At 46.6% G+C, this 19,488-nt stretch overlaps 1 protein-coding gene across 1 annotated transcript; it reads left to right on the top strand.

Annotated features, from left to right (window-relative positions):
• The first annotated feature begins 10,349 nt into the window (after window positions 1-10,349).
• LOC308057801 (olfactory receptor 14C36-like) lies at window positions 10,350-18,565 on the top strand. Its single transcript, XM_080411846.1, has one exon. The coding sequence runs from the start codon at window positions 12,530-12,532 to the stop codon at window positions 13,463-13,465; it is 936 nt and encodes a 311-aa protein (XP_080267972.1). The 5' UTR covers window positions 10,350-12,529; the 3' UTR covers window positions 13,466-18,565.
• The last annotated feature ends 923 nt before the right edge of the window (window positions 18,566-19,488 follow it).

Genomic DNA, 19,488 nt, shown 5'->3' with positions numbered 1-19,488 from the left:
AATACACTGATTTGAGAGTGGAAACAGAGGCAGCACAGATACAATTGGCTTTGATTTTTATGGGGCAATCGGCACCAGATATAAGAAAAAAACTCCAGAAACTGGAGGGAGAGAATTCAAGAAGTTTAAATGCAATGTTGGAAGTGGCATGGAGGGTATATGAATTGTGGTGATCGGAAATTTAATACCCTCTTAGGAATAAATCAGTGTGCCTTGTGTAAAGAGGAAGGACACTGGAAAAAGGACTGCCCCAGAAACAGGAGTGCTTCTCACGACCTTGCCAAAATAATGGTTTTAGATGACTGAAGGGGACCGGAGGGGAGCCCAGCTGAACCTCTGGTTAAAATTAAGCTGGGAGATAAAGAAGTTAAATTTTTAGTAGATACAGGGGTGACACTTTCAGTATTAAATACTTGTAAAGGAAAAATTGGAACAAAGACAGCCAATATAAAAGGAGCAACAGGGAAAGAAGAAAACAGGCCATTCCTACAACCCATAGATTTGAAATTTGGAAATAAAATAATTACACATGAATTTTTATATGTACCAGAATGTCCGGTACCTTTGTTAGGGAGAGATTTGTTATCTAAATTAAATGCACAAATTGTTTTTGATGAAGGAGAATTCTTTTTGAAAATACCCGAGTCAAAAACGGGAGAAGTTTTGATGATACAAGAAAAGGTAAAGGAACAAGAAATTCCACCGGAGGTGGATTTGGCAGTGATCCCTACTGTATGGGAGACAAATATTACTGGTAAATCGAAACTAGCAGAACCAGTTAAAATAGATTTGAAGGAAGGCGCAGGAACAGTGAGAATTAAACAATATCCAATCAAACCGGAAGTGAGACAGGAATTGAAGAAATTGATTGATAAATTTTTGGAGTATAAAATTTTAGAAGAATGTGAATCTGAGTATAATACTCCTATTTACCAGTCAGAAAACCTTTGGGTGAATATAGACTGGTACAAGACTTGAGAGCAGTAAATCAAATAGTTAAGGACATTTATCCTGTGGTAGCAAACCCTTATACACTGTTAACAGCATTAAGGGAGACTTATCAGTGGTTTACAGTGCTTGATTTAAAAGATGCTTTCTTTTGTATACCTTTGGAAAAGGAAAGCAGAAAACTGTTTGCTTTTGAATGGGAAAATCCACAAACTGGGCGAAAGATGCAGCTGACATGGACTAGATTACCCCAAGGATTTAAAAACAGTCCAACTATTTTTGGAAATCAATTAGCAAAGGAACTTGAAATCTGGAAACAGGATAAATCAAGGCCTGGACATTTACTCCTACAGTATGTAGATGACATACTGATTGCTACAGAAGAAAGACTTACCTGTATACAGGTGACTATTGACCTCTTAAATTTTCTGGGACTAAATGGATACAAAGTGTCCAGGAAGAAAGCCCAAATAGCCTGCCAGACTGTGATATATCTGGGCTTTGAGATTTTAAAAGGACAACGACAATTAGGAAGAAATTGCAAAGAAGCTATTTGTGGTATACCTGAGCCGAGAAATATTCATGAACTCAGAGCATTTCTGGGAATGACTGGGTGGTGTCGCCTTTGGATCATGAACTATGGGCTAATAGCTAAACCGCTGTACGAGGCCCAGAAGAACTCTCCCTTTGTGTGGGGCCCACAACAGCAAAAGGCTTTTGTAGAATTGAAACGTGCCTTAATGTCTGCACCTGCCTTGGGACTGCCGGATCTAACCAAAGATTTCCAGTTGTTCGTACATGAAAGACAACACCTGGCACTGGGCGTGTTAACCCAGAGGATAGGAAGCTGGAAACGACCAGTCAGATATTTCTCTAAACAACTGGATACAGTGAGTAAAGGGTGGCCAAACTGCCTTCGAGCAGTGACAGCAACAGTGATGCTCATACAAGAAGCTCGGAAATTGACTTTGGGAAGAACAATAACAGTCTATGTCCCACACATGGTGATAGCTGTCCTAGAACAGAAGGGGGGACATTGGCTGTCCCCCAGCCGGATGATGAAATACCAGGTGGTATTGACTGAACAAGATGATGTGATTCTAAAAACAACTAACCTGGTAAATCCTGCAGTGTTTTTAAATTCCATACAGGAAGAAGGATGACTGGAACATGACTGCTTGGCTACTATCAAGTATGTTTATTCCAGTCGTGAAGATCTGAAGGATGTGACATTGGAGCGACCAGACTGGGAATTGTATACTAATGGAAGCAGCTTTATGGAAGAAGGAGTCCGATATGCCGGATATGCGGTAACAACAGAGACTACAGCTATAGAAGCCAGAGCATTGGCGAGTACCACATCAGCCCAAAAGGCAGAACTCATCGCTTTAATTCGAGCCTTGGAATTAAACAAAGACAAGAGAGTAAATATCTGGACTGATTCAAAATATGCCTTTGGGGCAGTGCATGTCCATGGAGCTTTGTGGAAAGAGAGGGGGCTATTGTCCTCTCAAGGATCAAACATTAAGCATCAAACAGAAATATTACGATTATTACAAGCAGTTCAAAAGCCAGATCAAGTAACAATCATGCACTGTAAGGCACACCAGATTGGGAATATAAAAATAATAGCTGGGAATAATTTAGCTGATAGAACAAAAAAAAAAACAAAAAAACAAAACCCAAAAACAAACAAACAAACAAAAAGTTAGCAAAGAAACAAGCATTGCAAATGGCAATAATTCCTTCTAAAACAGTAACCCTTCCTAGGGAAAAACCGAGATATTCAGAGGAAGATGACAAATTGGGTCAGTTATTAAATGCTAAGAAAAACTTAGCGGGATGGTGGGTAACTCCTAATGGGCAAGTAGTTATTCCACCTCTTTTGATGAGAGAGATAATTCAAATGAGACACCAAGAATGTCATTGGGGAGCAGAAGCCTTAGTAACATCTTTACGAAAGCAAATAGTATCAGTTAAGATGTTGGGAATAGCTAAAATGGTAACTGCAAAGTGTGAAGTATGTTTGAAAAATAATCCAGTGATTAAGAAAAAGGTTCAAATGGGTAGACTGAAATCTGGTACAGAACCTGGAGATTATTGGCAAGTAGATTTTTCAGAGTTACCTAGACAAAATGGGTACCGGTACATCCTGGTAAGGGTTGATACTTGTACAGGATGGCCAGAAGCCCTTCCCTGTCGCACCACACAAACAAAAGAAGTTGTAAAGTGGTTATTACAAGAAATAATTCCAAGATTTGGAGTTCCTATTGGAATTTCCTCTGACAGAGGTCTACACTTTGTGGCTGAAGTAGTCCAAAGTGTTAGCAAAGCATTGGGTATTAATTGGGATTTACATTCATCTTGGAGGCCACAATCTAGTGGGAAAGTGGAAAGGATGAATCAAACGTTAAAACGACAAATAAGTAAAATTTGTCAAGAAACCAGTCCAAAGTGGCCTCAGGCACTTTCATCGGCATTATTATGAATCAGGGTACAGCCAAAGAGTGGAACCTCAGTCAGTCCTTATGAATTATTATATGGAAAACCATATGAGTCTCTAGAACCAAATCTAAACATACATGTAAAAGGAAAACAAGATGTGTATAACTATTTGTTTTTTTCCAAGGAAAACTTTGGCTGTGATTTGAGGTGTAGTAATTTGGAATAGACCTTTATCCCTGGAAAATTCAGTGCATGATTTCCAACTAGGAGACTATGTCTATGTGAAGACTTGGACCTCTGAACCGTTGCAGGAGCACTGGAGAGGACCTTTCCAGATACTGCTAACCATTTTACAGCTATCAAAATTGCAGAATCGGATGCTTGGATACATTATACTCGAGTGAAGAAAGCACCGTGAAGAAAGCATCTACTCCGTGGAATATTGCTAATCGTGACCCAGAGACTTAAAAATTGACTTTGAAACATGTCTAATTTTTTTTATCAGGTTATGATTGGGTTTTGGATTTTTTTTTCTTTTGGTTGGTAATGTTGGTGGGATCATGGGCTGGCTTGGTGGACAGGAACAAAAGACAAATAGAAACAGAACAAGTGATTGACATTCCTAAACAAACGGCAGAGGAAAATTTGTTAGTAGGATTGACTAAAGAATTTGCCAATTTACAAAATGTCACGCAGATCACTGCTTGTTTGCCAATACCGAGGGCAGTAGGTGAATCTATTCCATGGGGAATTTTAACTATGAATTTGACTAACCTGGAACATAAAAATGAAACCAATTATTGTGAACAGAGGCCAGTGACTCAATGGTATGAACAAGTGAAAGTCACTAGAAAACAATGGAAAACTCCAGGTAGTCTGGCAGATTGTGAAAAATTGTTAAATCATGTTTTTACCAAAATAGGGAGATTTAAGAATGTAGGATGGTGTTCTTATGATGAACAATTTAAAACCAATGTGAGCAAAAGTGTTATGGAATGGAAGTGTAACGAAACTGGCCAAAGCACCCAATTAGTAGACCAGTGGGACTCTATATGGTCTATGTCCATATTTTCCCATTTTCAATATATAGCAAAAACTCCTTGGTGTTTTACATGGGATGGAAAAGTTTTTTTAGTATTACCCTGGGTAGATGATAGGTCAACTACATTGGGAGAGAAAGAAAATAAAATAGTGCCATGGTGGAAATGTGAAAAAAGTGTATGATTGTAGTAATGCAGACTTAGTAATCCAAAGAATTCCTCCGTTGGCTGCTGCTTTGAAATATGGTTGTTTTTGTCGAGGTATTAAGAATACTCTAAATTTAACCAGCGCTTTTACAGTCAGAAGAGGAACTTTGTTTAGTTGTAGAAAATCTACTATTCGAAGTCCAGGACATTTAGTTTGGGCATTAAGTGATGGAACCTGGACAACACACCTACCATTAGATGGTAAGGTGAAACAAATCACGTTAGGCATGCCAACATTGTGTCCAATCTGGAAGAAATCACCATTTAAAGGATCTCTAGAGAATTTAGAATTGAAACGAATAAAGAGATCAGGGATAAATAATGATGTTTGGAATGAACCATCTACAGGAGTGAAAATTGGCTGGGCACTGGAATCACTTTTAAATCCTATAGCTTCATATAGAAACAGAGCATGGCTCTATCATTTAACTGGTCAAGTGGAAAAATTGGCAAATGTTACCAAGAAGGGGTTTAAGGAATTGAATATACAACTACAGGCAACTTCCAGAATGACTTTACAAATAGAATGGCACTAGATATTGCTGCGGGCATTTCGGGCAAGCGGGAGTCAGATTCAAATACTCATGGAGTTCAAGATCTGATCCGTTTATTGTACAAACCAGGTAAACTTTTATAAGGCATTCTATAAACGTGCGATAATGTGATTGGCTATCTTACAAGCGTAAAATAATATGATTGGTTAACAATTGTTTATTGGCAAGATTTCTGTTTCTGCTCATTCTGGCACGTAGGCTCCCTTCTGCGGTTTCCTAGCTCCTCTTATCGCGTCCTGCTGGCCCTGGTTTTGTGCAAGCATCTGCAATTTGTTCCTCCCTCTTCATTCCACTGTTCTGGTCGTGACCTCGTCTTATTTCTTCAGTATTTTTCTACTTACTTCAAAGTTCAGTATAATCATTCAATACAGCAAGAGCCCCAACACCTCCCCCTTTCTTTTTAAATACAGCATTAATACTGCGTTCCACACAGCTCTGAAAACATTGTAAAAGGCAAGGCACTAAAAGTAACAAAAGAATAACAAACAACAATATAGACAGACCTTGTTTCAATAAATCCCTCAACCAAAGGAGCCCTTGCGCATGCCTCTGTCGTTTGAGTGATGGATGCCCCAGGGGGTAAGGATGCTATAAGTTGTTTACAAGTGGCATTTGCATTTTGTACAGCGATTTCTTTAGTCAAAACAATCTTGAGATCTGGAGTGACGTTAGGAGCATTATCAATGGCCTCTCTTAACCTGTCAACAAAACTAAAAAAAGATTCATTAGGTTTCTGCAAGATTTTGGTATATGGTAAGGTTGGTGTATGCAATTGAGGTAACGCCAAGAAAGCTGCTAACCCAGCTTGTTTCGATTGTTGTAAAACCCTGGTATGTAACGCTGCTTGTGCAGCTCCATCACGATAAGGACCTGTACCCATTAAGGCATCTAACGGCGCTACTCGTAAGGGATCTCCTTGTGGCAAATGAATATTATCTATAAGTTTTACCTCTAGATTCTCCTGCCACTTTGCTAACCAAAGCATGAATGTTGTTGGAGACAGGATAAGCTCCATAACTACTCTTAGGTCGGCCGGCACCAACTCAGTATACTTAATTAAGGCTGTTACTTGATTTCTCACTAATTTATTATTATGGCCATACTGCATTATAGCTTTTTGAATGCCCTGCACCAATTTCCAATCCAGGGGTTCCCATGTCGGTTGACCCTGATGCAACACTACAGGGGCAGCTAATGGGGTAAACGAAAAATCCCCTTCTATGCTACAATTCTCTACCAAGCCCCTGTATCGCCTTCGGGGGTCAAAATTAGGGTCTATAGGTACCACGCGCGCATCTTGTTCAATTTTATCCCCCAGAGCCTCTAACCCCTCAATTATAGCCTTATGGGCACTTTTATACGTCTTTTTAACATCTTTCTTTTTAGAGTCCTTGTCGAGCCTCTCCATATGATGTAGTAGGTCGGACATCTTCTTTTCCTGCTCTCGCAGCTCTTTCCGTAATGCCGAATAAGGCGTCGGTGCTGCCTCTTCATCACTACTGCAAAGACTGCCACTTTTGGGAGGTAAAGGAGGCAGATTGCCAAACGGTTCAGGCTCAGTCTCCATTTCCTCCTCTAGTGGAGCTGTGGGCTGTGTCGTTCCCATCCCAGCAGTCTTACATCTAGTACTCGTAGCTGCCGGTATTAATGTCTGTCTGCCGCTTGCCGTTTGTTCCTTTTCAGGACACCAGGGTGGCAATTCATCATCTAATCCCCACACTATTCGTTCAGCAGTAGTCACTACTGGATAAGCTTTGGATATATAATCAGGGGGATTTTCACACGGAGGTTGCCCCTCTGGCTCTTCCTCCAGCTGAGCGGTAGGATTGCCGGGAGACCGTACTGCAGCTTTAACAGCTGCAGCGACTTGCGCTTCGCCGTGTAACTGCGCGACCATACCCCGTACAGCCCGATACGTGCGAGCCAAAGTCTTTACCCCCTTAGTCCTGACTTGCACAGATTCCCATAAGTCCTCTCCCACTTTCTTCCATGTTTCATTATTATATACATCTTGCGTAGAAGCAAGGTAACCACGGCGGCAACTCCAACATAGCAGATCAACTACTGCCTGCCGTGAGACTGGCGTTTCAGTTTTTTCTGCCAGTTTCATTAAACTGTCTACGATTGCTTTTTCCACCGCTGATGCAGTGATCCCCATCCTGCTTAAATTTCCTGACTCACCGGTCAGCCGTGCACGTTCCGCCTTTCTTCGGGCGCCCAGCTCTCTCTCCGCTGGCAGCAGGATCCTCGCCGGCTCCGCAGCTTGTAACACGATCCTTAATGAATCCTCCTGACTTTTTGACCGATCCTGTCGACCCTCACCGGATCACGTCGGGGTCACCAGATGCTGCGGGCATTTTGGGCAAGCGGGAGTCAGATTCAAATACTCATGGAGTTCAAGATCTGATCCGTTTATTGTACAAACCAGGTAAACTTTTATAAGGCATTCTATAAACGTGCGATAATGTGATTGGCTATCTTACAAGCATAAAATAATATGATTGGTTAACAATTGTTTATTGGCAAGATTTCTGTTTCTGCTCATTCTGGCACGTAGGCTCCCTTCTGCGGTTTCCTAGCTCCTCTTATCACGTCCTGCTGGCCCTGGTTTTGTGCAAGCATCTGCAATTTGTTCCTCCCTCTTCATTCCACTGTTCTGGTCGTGACCTCGTCTTATTTCTTCAGTATTTTTCCACTTACTTCAAAGTTCAGTATAATCATTCAATACAGCAAGAGCCCCAACAAGATATGCTCCTGCTTAAAGAACATGGAGTGTGTGGATATCTCAAAGATAAACTGGACCACTGTTGTATCCACATTCTAAATGTCACTCAGGATGTGGAACATGATCTAGATTTATTGGGAAAAATTGAAGAAGAAACTGAAACAATTCAAAAGGATATGTCAGAAGATTGGTTTGGAAAAATTTTTAACAAACTGGGATGGAATTTGAGCTCTTGGATACAATCTATAATTAAAACTTTGTTTCTGTTACTAGTTGTCTTTTTGATGAGCATGCTAGTATATGCATGTCTGAAGAAACAGTTTACTAATAGAATTGCAGTGAATTGTATGATTATGAGAGAAGTACCAACCATTTCACCAAGATATGATCCATCACCAAAATATGTTGAAACAAAAGATATATGAATAATGTGAAAGTATTGAAATAATGATTTTCAACACTTTCAAAGGGGGGAAATGTTATCGATTTGTTAATAAGTTAAGATTGATTGATTATATTAGATTGATTGATTGATTTTATAAAATCATTTAATAGAATTAAAATATAGAAGAATAAGAAAATTTTTATGGAAAATTTACAGCTATATAGTAGAAGTAGTTATGAGATCTTTTGTACGTCTTGCACCAAGGCTAGAAGAGGGGCCTGGAACTATTGTGAAAACTTAGGTAATAACTTTAGGGTTGAAAGGTTCCTTTGTACTTAACCAGTCTTCTGTACGCAGAGGTGCATTGAAATGTCAGAGTATGAGATTAATGGGAACTGGGGAGAGTCGACTGGAACAGCTTGTAGGTGCCTGCCAAGAAACTGTGAACTTTAGTAAAAGGTAATTCCGGCAGGGGGAGATCGCGACCACCGACTCATATACCACCTACCCAAATCGTACCCTAGACCCATTTCTAGACCTTTCTAAGCTTTACTGCGCAGAATCGGATATAGGAGGAGAGTATGTAAATGATTTACGGGAAATGTTATGATTATGCATGAATAACTAATGAATATGTATGAATAAGTTCTATATATGGAATCTGAGTTTGGGACCTGGTGTGCGTTGATCGTGAGAGGACTCGCTCACGCACCCGGCCGTCAATAAAGAAGTGTCTGCTTATCTACATCACATTGGTGTCGATAAGTTCTTCATTCCGAGATTTCGGTAACAGTACGAGGTGGGGGTGGGCTCCCTGATATAACCCCAGATAGCCCATTATGCCTAATGATTCAATATTGGGATGCCTCCCTTTCTCAAAAGGGGAAGTCCAGGGAAAAAATGATCCATTATTGTATGGAAGTATGGGGAGGAAAACAAATAAGAAAGGATTTATATTGGCCTATTTTTGGATCCCTTGAGAATTGAATATATCAACAACTGAATATATATGTTAACAATAAACAGCCATTTAATAAGGAGGAGAGGGAATATGCCTTTTTATGGATCCTGGGTACAGCCCAGACCGCTAATTTGTTCCCATTAAAAGAAAAGAAAAAGGATAGGAAGAAAAGGCGGGAGGAAGACGAACTTCCATTATCTCCCCCACCCTATATTCCCCCTCCTCCGTCACCACAGGGTCCTGATCCTCCTCCAACAGCACCCCCCAACCTGAGGAAGAGGCCCTTCCTAATCGAATAATGACTAGAAGTCAAACTAGAGAAAGGAGGGAGGAAAATCTATTATATCCATTAAGGGAGACTGCTATGGGGGGACCACAACCCGCAGTCAGATTTGTATCTGTACCCCTCAACTCTGGGGATGTGAGAGAATTTAAGAAAGAAATGGGACGCTTGTTAGAAGACCCATTAGGGGTAGCAGAACGTTTTGATCAATTCCTCGGCCCTAATATTTATACTTGGGCTGAGATGGAGGCTATTTTAAAGATCTTGTTTACAAATGAAGAACGAGGGATGATCAGAACGGCAGGCATGAGACATTGGGATCAGAGACACCAACATGGCCCAGCTGGAGATTTAAAATGGCCCTTACAGCGGCCCAATTGGGACAATCAAGATCCTGCACATAGAAATAATATGGTCGATCTCCGGTATATGATAATTCAGGGAATTAGGGACTCTGTACCCAGAGGACAAAATATTAATAAAGCCTTCAGTGAACAACAGAAAAAAGATGAAACCCCCACCGAATGGCTAGAAAGACTGAGAAGGAGTTTCCAGCTGTATTCTGGACTAGACCCTGATAGTCACGTGGGTCAAGCCCTGCTGAAAACTCAAGTTTGTGGCTAAATCTTGGATCGATATAAGGAAAAAGTTAGAGAGTCAGAAGAGACAGGTGAGAATCTTGGTGGCAGCTGTAAGAGAAGGACAAAATCTGGACAGGAGAGGAGAAAGGCCCCGGAAGGGCCCAGAAAATCCTAAAAGAAAGGGAACTGGCTCACAAGGGCTTCCCTGCTGCAGCGTGGGAGGGCCAGGGCATGTGGGCTGCCTTGTGCCATGGCTGGCTGCAGGGCTGTGAAGGTGGCTGTGCAGGCAGGGGTGCCCAGGGCTGTCCTTGCCAGCAGGGTCCCTGCAGCCGCGGGGGCTGTGTGCTGGGGCAGGGGCTCTGCCGCCTGCCAGGGGCAGCTCTCAGCCTGCCGGGGAGCTTCCCACAGTTCGGTGGTGAAACCAAATGACACCCAGTAGGGAAGGATTCCTTTCCTTTTGCCTGGATGCTGCATGGTTCAGAGCTGCTCTCAGGTCTAGGTTACCCTGAGGACATGTCTCGAAGACTGATTTCATGAGGAAGGTCAGGGCAGAGATCACTATCATAATACAGAGCTCTCCTCAGTGTGCGATTTCATTTTCCTGCTCTTGGGGGCAGGAGCAGGAAGGGAGAGATGAAAAAGGAGGTTTCAAGCTGGAAGAGGTCACTTAGACTCCTAGCTGGAACTGTGAGTGATGAGGAGATCTGTCAGGAGCCTCCTGAAGTGCCCTCAGCACTCCTCTGTCTATGAACAGCAGCAGCAGCACCTTTGCTGGAGCCATCAGGGTCGTTCTGAGCTGCCCTTTTCCCCTGCGGACAGGACCCTGCGCCCAGCCAGTGCCCTGCAGAGAGGCACGTTTGTGCGGGGCCAGTGCACAGAGGCACAGAGGCTGGGATGGGGTCTATGAGCACTGACAGGGAAAGACCTGGCACAGGGAAACACCTCCCAGGAGGGAAATCCTGTGCCAGCTGGGATAATATCAGGGACTGAGAGAGCCCTTCCTCTGAGGCGTCCCCCTGGCCTGCTCTCCCCGCAGCAAAGCCTCTGCCCTCAGGGCTGGGGGTCCCGAGGCATGAGCCACCCCCTCTGCAGCCAGAGCTCCAGCAGAGCCGCGGTGCAGCTCTGCAGCCACGTGCCCCGGTCCCTCTGCAGAGCACAGGGGCTGAGAGCAGCTGCCCGGCAATGTTGGTGTGTGGGAGGTGGCGAGCAGAGCTGGGCAAGGGCAACGCTGCCCTCAGTGCCCGGCACACTCGCCCTGGCCTCTCTCAGCCGCACCGTCACTCTGTTTTGCCTCCTTTCTCCATTGTCTCTGTTATTTGTTACTGTTCCCTTGCTCTTGCTGTCAGGCTCTCTGGGGATGGGTGTTTCAGCTGCAGAGTCACACACTGATCTTGTGGGTCCATTCCTGCAGCTGTGTCCATGGGAACAAGTGTCCCAGCTTTCCTGCCACCTGGGGGTCTGTGGGCAATGCCTTCTGTGGGGATGGGCATTGAGCTGGTTGCCCCTGAATTAGATGCTATATTTAGGGTCCTTTTGTACCTCCCTGACATTTGCTTCCAAGCAGTGAGTTGCCCTCCAGAATACAAACCTGTCCCCTCCCACCCTTTGTGGTCTGAAAGCCCCACGGAGAAGCGCAGGGATGCTGTGACAGAGAAAATGCAGTTGGGTGGGTGAAATGAGCCCTGTGTGTCCTTGGCTGCAAGTGGGGTGCTGAGACCTCAAGAAAGGGTGAGGGGTCTGTGGTGGGTCAGGCTGCTCTCAGTGGTGCCTGGTGGATTTTCAGGGTGACATGGCAGTGTGGTCACCCTCCACCCTTAGGAAGGTGCAAGCCCAGAGACACTGGGAACCAGATGGACAGACCACCTCCCCACACTGGGCGCTCACCCACAGGCAATCCTCTTGCCTCACAGAGCTCGCTGTGTTCCCCCTGAGGGCAGCAGCAATGCTGAGAGTTTCTGACATCCAAGAATACTCACCAAAAGGAGAGAGGGTAGAGATTTTAAACAAGAATATTCTCAAAGTGTCTTCACCATTCCCATTCTGTAGCCCTGGCAGTGCAGGTGCTGACAGGCATTTCTACTCTGGCACAGGTTTCACATGACAAAGTTGAAATCAGGACTGGTCCCTGCCCCCCCCCCCAAATCTGCAGAGTGGGGCTGACTGATCAAGAGCCCGTGGGCACATGCCCTGCTCTTCATCACCCACAGGACCAGCACCAAGCAGGGCTCCAGCCACACAGCTGAAGGAAGGTCTGCTAGGAAGAGTAAAGGATGTCTGTGTGCGAAAAGGGGCAGGGGAATGGTCTGTGGGAAATGGCATTGATTTTGCTCAGGGAAGTCTCCCTTCACTTGTCACTGTCTTTTTTTTCCTGTGACAGGTTCCCATGCCCAGAGGCACCAGATGTCCAACAGTAGCTCCATCACCCACTTCCTCCTCCTGGCATTGGCAGACACGCGGGAGCTGCAGCTCTTATCCTTCTGGCTCTTCCTGGGCATCTACCTGGCTGCCCTCATGGCCAACGGCCTCATCATCACCGTCGTAGCCTGTTACCAAATCCTTCATACCCCCATGTACTTCTTCCTCCTCAACCTGTCTCTCCTTGACCTGGGCTCCATCTCCACCATTGTCCCCAAAGCCATGGCCAACTCCCTCTGGGACACATGGGACATCTCCTACTCAGGATGTGCTGCACAGCTCTTCTTGATTGTCTTTTTCCTTTCAGCAGAGTATTCTCTCCTCACCGTCATGTCCTATGACCGCTTTGTGGCCATCTGCCAGCCCCTGCACTACGGGACCCTGCTGGGCAGCAGAGCTTGTGTCCACATGGCAGCAGCTGCCTGGGCCAGTGGGTTTCTCTATGCTGCTCTGCACACGGCCAATACACTGTCACTGCCGCTCTGCCAAGGCAATGCCCTGGGACAGTTCTTCTGTGAAATCCCCCAGATCCTCAAGCTCTCCTGCTCACACACCTACCTCAGGGAAGTGGGGCTAATTGTGGCTAGTGCCTTCATAGCATTTGGTTGTTATGTTTCCACCATGCTGTCCTACATGCAGATCTTCAGGGCTGTGCTGAGGATCCCCTCTGAGCAGGGACAGCACAAAGCCTTTTCCACATGCCTCCCTCACTTGGCCGTGGTCTCCCTCTTTCTCAGCACTGGCATGTTTGCCTACCTGAAGCCCCCTGCCATCTCTTCCACATCCCTGGACCTGGTTGTGACAGTTCTGTACGCAGTGGTGCCTCCAGCAGTGAACCCCCTCATCTACAGCATGAGGAACCAGGAGCTCAAGGGCGCACTGAAGAAGCTGATGCAGTCAGGTGTGTCTCAGCAGCAATAAGCTGCCTGTTTTTTCACAAGGCATTTCCAATTCCTCTCTGAAATCTCCTGTGCACCTGAGATCTGTACTTGGAAACTGGATGCTTTTACTCTCAGCAGTGCCCAGTTCCTTCTCTGTGAAACATCTGGGGTGGTAGTCCTGCAGGTCAAGGAGCTGCCAGCACAGGGCACCTGGGACCAGGGCGGGTGGACAGCCTGGCTGTCCTCAGTCTGCACAAATGGACTGTCTCTTTGCCTTTCAGGATCCACATGATGGCACCTGGAGTGCAGCAGAAATGACAGTGCCAAAACCACTCCTCAGCTGTGGTGGGGCAACCAGAACAAAATACACAGAGAAAAATCCCCTAAACTCCACTCGGTGGTGGGGTGAATTGGAGGTGACAATGCTGAAAAGCCCTTCGATGCCATGAGTGGATTTAATCTTCCGTCACCCCATGTTCCTATTACCTGTTGTAATAGGGCAGGACTGACTCCTCCAGAGCCCACAGCAGAGCCCCCTGCTTCCTGTAGCTCCCTCAGTCAGAACCAACTCTTGAGATGGACCTGCCCAAGGTCTTCCAAAAAGCGGAGAGGCCATTTCAGTGGGCTTTCTCTGAGAAAGGTGTTAGGTTTTGATCAGAGAAGTCTTCCCTAACAGCTCATTATATTTTCCTTCATGGACAGTCCCCCGGCCCAGAGGCAGCAGATGCCCAACAGCAGCTCCATCACCCACTTCCTCCTCCTAGCACTGGCAGACACATGGGAGCTGCAGCTCTTGCACTTCTGGCTCTTGCTGGGCATCTACCTGGCTGCCCTCATGGCCAACGGCCTCATCATCACCACTGTAATCTGTGACCACTGCCTCCACACCCCCATGTTCTTCTTCCCCGTCAACCTGTCCCTCCTCAACGTGGGCTCCATCTCCACCACTTTCCCCAAAGCCATGGCCAACTCCCTCTGGGACACATGGGACATCTCCTACTCAGGATGTGTTGCCCAAGTCTTTCTCTTTCTCTTTTCTATTTCAGCAGCGTTTTCTCTGCTCACTGTCATGTCCTATGACCGCTACGCGGCCATCTGCCAACCCCTGCACTACGGGACCCTGCTGGGCAGCAGAGCTTGTGTCCACGTGGCAGCAGCTGCCTGGGATGGTGGTATCCTCAATTGTCTCCTGTATTCTGTGAATACACTTTCACTGCTGCTCTGCCAAGGCAATGCGCTGGACCGTCTCTGTGAAATCCCTCAGATCCTCAAGCTCTCCTGCTCACACACCTACCTTAGGGAAGTTTGGGCTTATTGAGGTTAGTGCCTGTTTATTTATTGGTTGTTTTCTTTCCATTGTTCTGTCCTATGTGCAGATCTCAGGGGCCGTGCTGGGGATCCCCTCTGAGCAGGGATGGCACAAAGCCTTTTCCACGTGCCTCCCACACCTGGCCGTCATCTCCCTTTTTGTCAGCACTGCCATATCTGCCTAACAGAAGCCCCCCTCCACCTCCTCCCCATCCCTGGACTTGAGGGTGTCAGTCCCGTACTCAGTGGTGCCTCCAGCAGTGAACCCTGTAATCTACAGCATGAGGAACCAGGAGCTCAAGGCTGCACTGAAGAAACTGAGGCAGGCAGGTGTCTCCCAGCAGACATAAACTGTTTACATATATACAGAAGGAATTTTTAATTAATGTGTGGAAACTCCTGTGCTATTAGCATTCTATCTGAGACAGTCCTGTTTGTCTCAGGATGTCTGCATCCACTCCACTTCCTGAAAGGCAGGAGCCCAGACTGTCTGACCCAGCAGCCTTTAAACATGTGTCTTCGAGGATGATGCACCTGGTTTCTGTTTCACATCTCTGTAATAAAAGGCAGTTTTCTCAGTGCCCATGTCTGGTGGTTGGGCTCTTCTTCCAAAGCTGAGCTCAGGAACAGGCTGAAGGAATTGCCCCCAGGAGCGTGCTGCTGGGCTTGGGTTCCCCATGGCTCAGGGCAGGAGGGCATGGGGCAGTGTGTTAGGGCATGGGCCTGTGTTGAGCCTTCGCGTGTGGGTGCCCAGTGCCCATGGGAATGGTGGGTGACCAAGAGGGATGTGCCTGGGACCATCTCCCTGGGCTTTCAGGCACCGCTGCCCTGCACAGCAGCACCGCCTGCTCAGGGCCATGCCTGAGACCACATCCCTGGGCAAGAGCAGGTGTCTCTGTGTATGTCCCAGCTGGGGCAGGCTGCTGTGTCCCTGGGGCAGCAGGAGGTGCCTGGGGAGCCCCCAGGCCAGCAGCCTGGTGCTGGGGACAGGGACTGGCCCCGAGGGGCTGCCAGGAGTGGGCAATCAGGGTCCCTGTGAGAGAGGAGCAGAAGACACAGGGAGACACTGGCCTCTGTGTTCTCATGCCGTGGCTGGTGCCAGCTCTGGGGCTGACTGGCAGGATGAGACCCCTCTTTGCCCACTAGCATCTGCTGTGCCCTTGTTAGGGTTATTGGGGTGAGTGCCCAGAGCTCTGCAGCCCCCTTTGGGTGGGCAATTGCATGGGGCCAGCCCAGCGTGGGCTGCTGTGTCTGCCTGGGCTGGGGAGAGGGCAGGGGAGGTGGGCAGAGCTGGGGGGGGGCTGGTCTGGGAAGGGCCTGGGAGAGGGAAACACCAGTGTAGAGCTCAGCTGTGTGAGTGTGCAGGGTGGGGGCACAGAGCAGGGTGGTCCTGGTGCATGAATGGTGAATGAAGCGAGGCACCAAAGGAGCGGGACTGAGGAGCCTGGTCTGTGCCATGTACCTTGGACACCTTGGGGAAGATGTAGCAGGGAAATTTTTCCTCAAGAAGTCCCAAACACTGCTCATTTCCATTTGTGGTCATACATCGTAGCCCCAAAAAGGGACCTTTCCTTCATCATCACCTCTGTCATCCGCTGTGACTTAGTGACATCAAACTGCATTGCCATTTTGAAATATAATGGGAGCCAGTTTCCTGCTGACACTTGTTCCACACATGTCCCATAGCTCTTGCCACAGTTGGTCTCTCAGCCAATGGTGTGGTCAGACACCTTCAGCCACATCATGTGCTCATGGCTGTGTTTTTAGAAATATTGATACAGGCCATTGAGTGAGGTCCCACCAGATGGCCTGGGTCCAGTACTCCAGTCTCTCACTCTTAACAATTTCTCAGATAAAATCCCAACTTTGAGTGTCCTTGTCCATAATGCGTTCGAGGCCCCAACCATTCTTCTGGCATCTGCAGGACTTGCCCAAATGTGTCAGGGTCTTTCTTTTGTTAGAGAGCCCCGTTCTGGGCATAGCAGTCCAGTGTGGTCCTGTGGTGGGTTAACCTTAGGCAGTGGCCAGTCAGTCCCCCGCTGTTCATCCATTCCCCTGAGTCCACAAGACAAAGGAGAAAATAAACCAGCAATTCTCATTGGTCAAGATAAAGACGGAGAGATTATTAGCTGATCACTGTCATAGCCAATGGCGTGTTGTCGTTCCAAAGATCAACTTAATTTATTGCTAATTCAACCAGATTTTGATTGTGAGAAACAAGGACCAAAATATTAAAGACGATGCCCCTCACAGTTTCTCCAGGGGCCAAATTACACCATTGTTCCCAGTTCATCTACACACCCACAGCCATGGAGGCACTAGGGGGATAGCAAAGAGGGGGTTGATGCTACAGAACGTCTCTACTGCTCCTTTCTCCTCACACTTTTGCCCTTCTCCAGATTGGTTCCTCTTCAGGGACCCCAACATCTTTGTGCTCAAAGGGTATGTGGTGTTCATTTTTTCTGTCTACTTTTCCTCTTGATACTCACAGAATTACAGAAATGTTGACATTGGAAGCGACCTCTCAAGATCATCCAGTGAAATGTGCTAGCCGAGGTACAGTCAGCTCAAGCAGGTTGTTCAAGGCCTTGGCTAGATAGGTTTGGAGTATCTCCAGGGATGGACATTCCACAAACTCTCTTGGCAACTCTTCCAGTGGCTGATCATCCTCAGAGTCAAAAAGTGTTTTCTTGGGTTCAGATGGAACTCTGTATACATTCATAAGAACCTCACAAGGATTTTTTTTCTTCTCCTGACTAAACAGTTGCAGTTCTCTCACCCTTTCTTCCTGGGAAAGATGTTCCAGTCCCTTCAAGCAGCTTGGTGGCCCTTTGCAGAACTTGCTTTAGTAGGTCAACAGATTTTTTGCCCTGGGAAGCCCAGCCCTAGGCACAGCACTCCAGATGTGGCCTTAGTAGTGCTTGCAGGAGGGGGCCTGGAAATCAGGGCCATAAGTAGCAATCAGTTAGCTGAAAGGAATGTCCTGGAGCTTGTAGGCCACAAACCCGGGGAGGACAAGGAGGGTGAATAGATAACAACCCACAGAATGCTGGCTGCTGAGTCATGCAGAGAAAAGATAAGGAGATGAGGAAAGGTGGCACCAAGGAGAAGTAACAAGTTGCTGTTAATTGATGACTGTAAAAACTTACTGAAAGTGTCCTTTGTTTGTTGTTAACCAATTAGGGATTGCCTAGTACGTAATGCTTAGCTTAAAGAACCAATCAGTTTAAAGCACGTGGCCTCTGATAACATATATAAACTCATGATTGTGTACAATAAATCAACATTTGCTTGCATCAAGCAGCGTCCCGTCTCTCCATTGCAGCAGTGCTGAGAGGAGGGGAAGGGTCACCTCCTTCCATCGGCCAGCGATGCTTTTCCTAATACCGTCCCCACAGCTGTTGGCCTTTGCCATGAGGGTGCATCGATGTCTCATGCTCAGCTGCTTGTCCTCTGGCACCCAAAGGTCCTTCTCTGCAGAGCTGCTCTCTAGCTGGCATGCCACCGGCAGGATAGCCACAGGGGGGCTGGATCACAGCCTGGCCTCCCCCAGGGACTTGCTCGGCAGCAGCAGCAGCAGCAGCTTTTCCTTCTTGGAGATGAGCTTCACCTCTGGCACAGGCCACATGGTGCTACAGAGTCACCTGGGAGAGCAAAGCCCTCTCCTGCCAGGGCTGCACAGCCCAGGCCTGTTTCCCTCTGGCTTTGGCCACTGCAGCCTTTGCTCTCGTGGTGGGAACCTCCTTCATCCTTCTGCTGCCCCCTGCCACCTGCTCCAGCATCCTCCGCTGGGAAGCAAACCCTTCCCACACAAGGGCTCCCATCCCTGGGACGCGGGCAGCAGGAGCCCTCTGTGCCACCACAGAGCTGTGACATCAGTGCCGTAAGCGCTGAGGAGGGGCAGGACAGCTAAAGAGGATCCCAGAAAGGAGTCAGCCGAGTAATGGCAATTACACCAATATGGCTACATGTTGTCCTCCTTTATTCAGCAACTTTGTCTTATTTATACTTCTAATGCACTGTTCACGCAGCAGCAATTACGTATTCATGCCATTTTTTGATTGGTTGTCAATTACGTATTCATGTTGCAAGCGCCTAATAAGGATGTGCTAGCTTAGTGGTTTTCATATCTTGCTTGGCATCTGGCCTTGTTCTTGTACAATACTCATTATTCATTATTCTGCCTATTCAAGGACAGTACAAGATTTTCAAAGTAACTTTGCAATCTGCAGGCCAGGGATGTCCAACTCCTGCAAGGGTACAGTATGTCCTTGTTCTGTCAGGAATTCCCCTATCACATCCCCCTTTTTCTTTTTGGACAAGCCAGGCTCGATCAACAACTGATTCCAAACCTTTCTTCATACAGGAGAAAATACAACAAAAGATAACAAGCACAGCAAAGATAATAACAAAAAATCGAAACCCGTCCACCAATAGGGTTTTCAACCAGCCGGTGATTCCTCACCTCTTAAGCCAACCGTCAAAAGGATTTTCAACAAGTGAGTTTCTTCGTATTATCTTGCAGTTGGAAAAGCTTTTTGTGAATGGACTCAGAATGATCAGAAAGATTCACAGAGCACATTCCCTCAAGATCCTCACAGCCGTGTCCTTGTGCTAATAACAGAAAATCAATAGCACCTCAATTTTGTATTAAAGCATGTCGTATACTGTCGTCATCAGTGGTGAGCTCATCTAATACTTTGAGGTAATGTTAATTTGTTTTCCTGTCTGACAAACTAACCGTCTCAACTGAGT

Source organism: Falco punctatus, assembly GCF_963210335.1.
Source record: "Falco punctatus genome assembly, contig: scaffold_33, whole genome shotgun sequence".
NCBI lineage: Eukaryota > Metazoa > Chordata > Aves > Falconiformes > Falconidae > Falco > Falco punctatus.
Note: the sequence above shows the minus strand (reverse complement) of the source record. Positions and strands in the feature narration are given on the sequence as shown.

What these genes read in the sequence shown, in the direction of transcription:
- LOC308057801 (XM_080411846.1), top strand. Translation starts at nt 12,530, where the DNA reads ATGTCCAACAGTAGCTCCATCACCCACTTCCTCCTCCTGGCATTGGCA.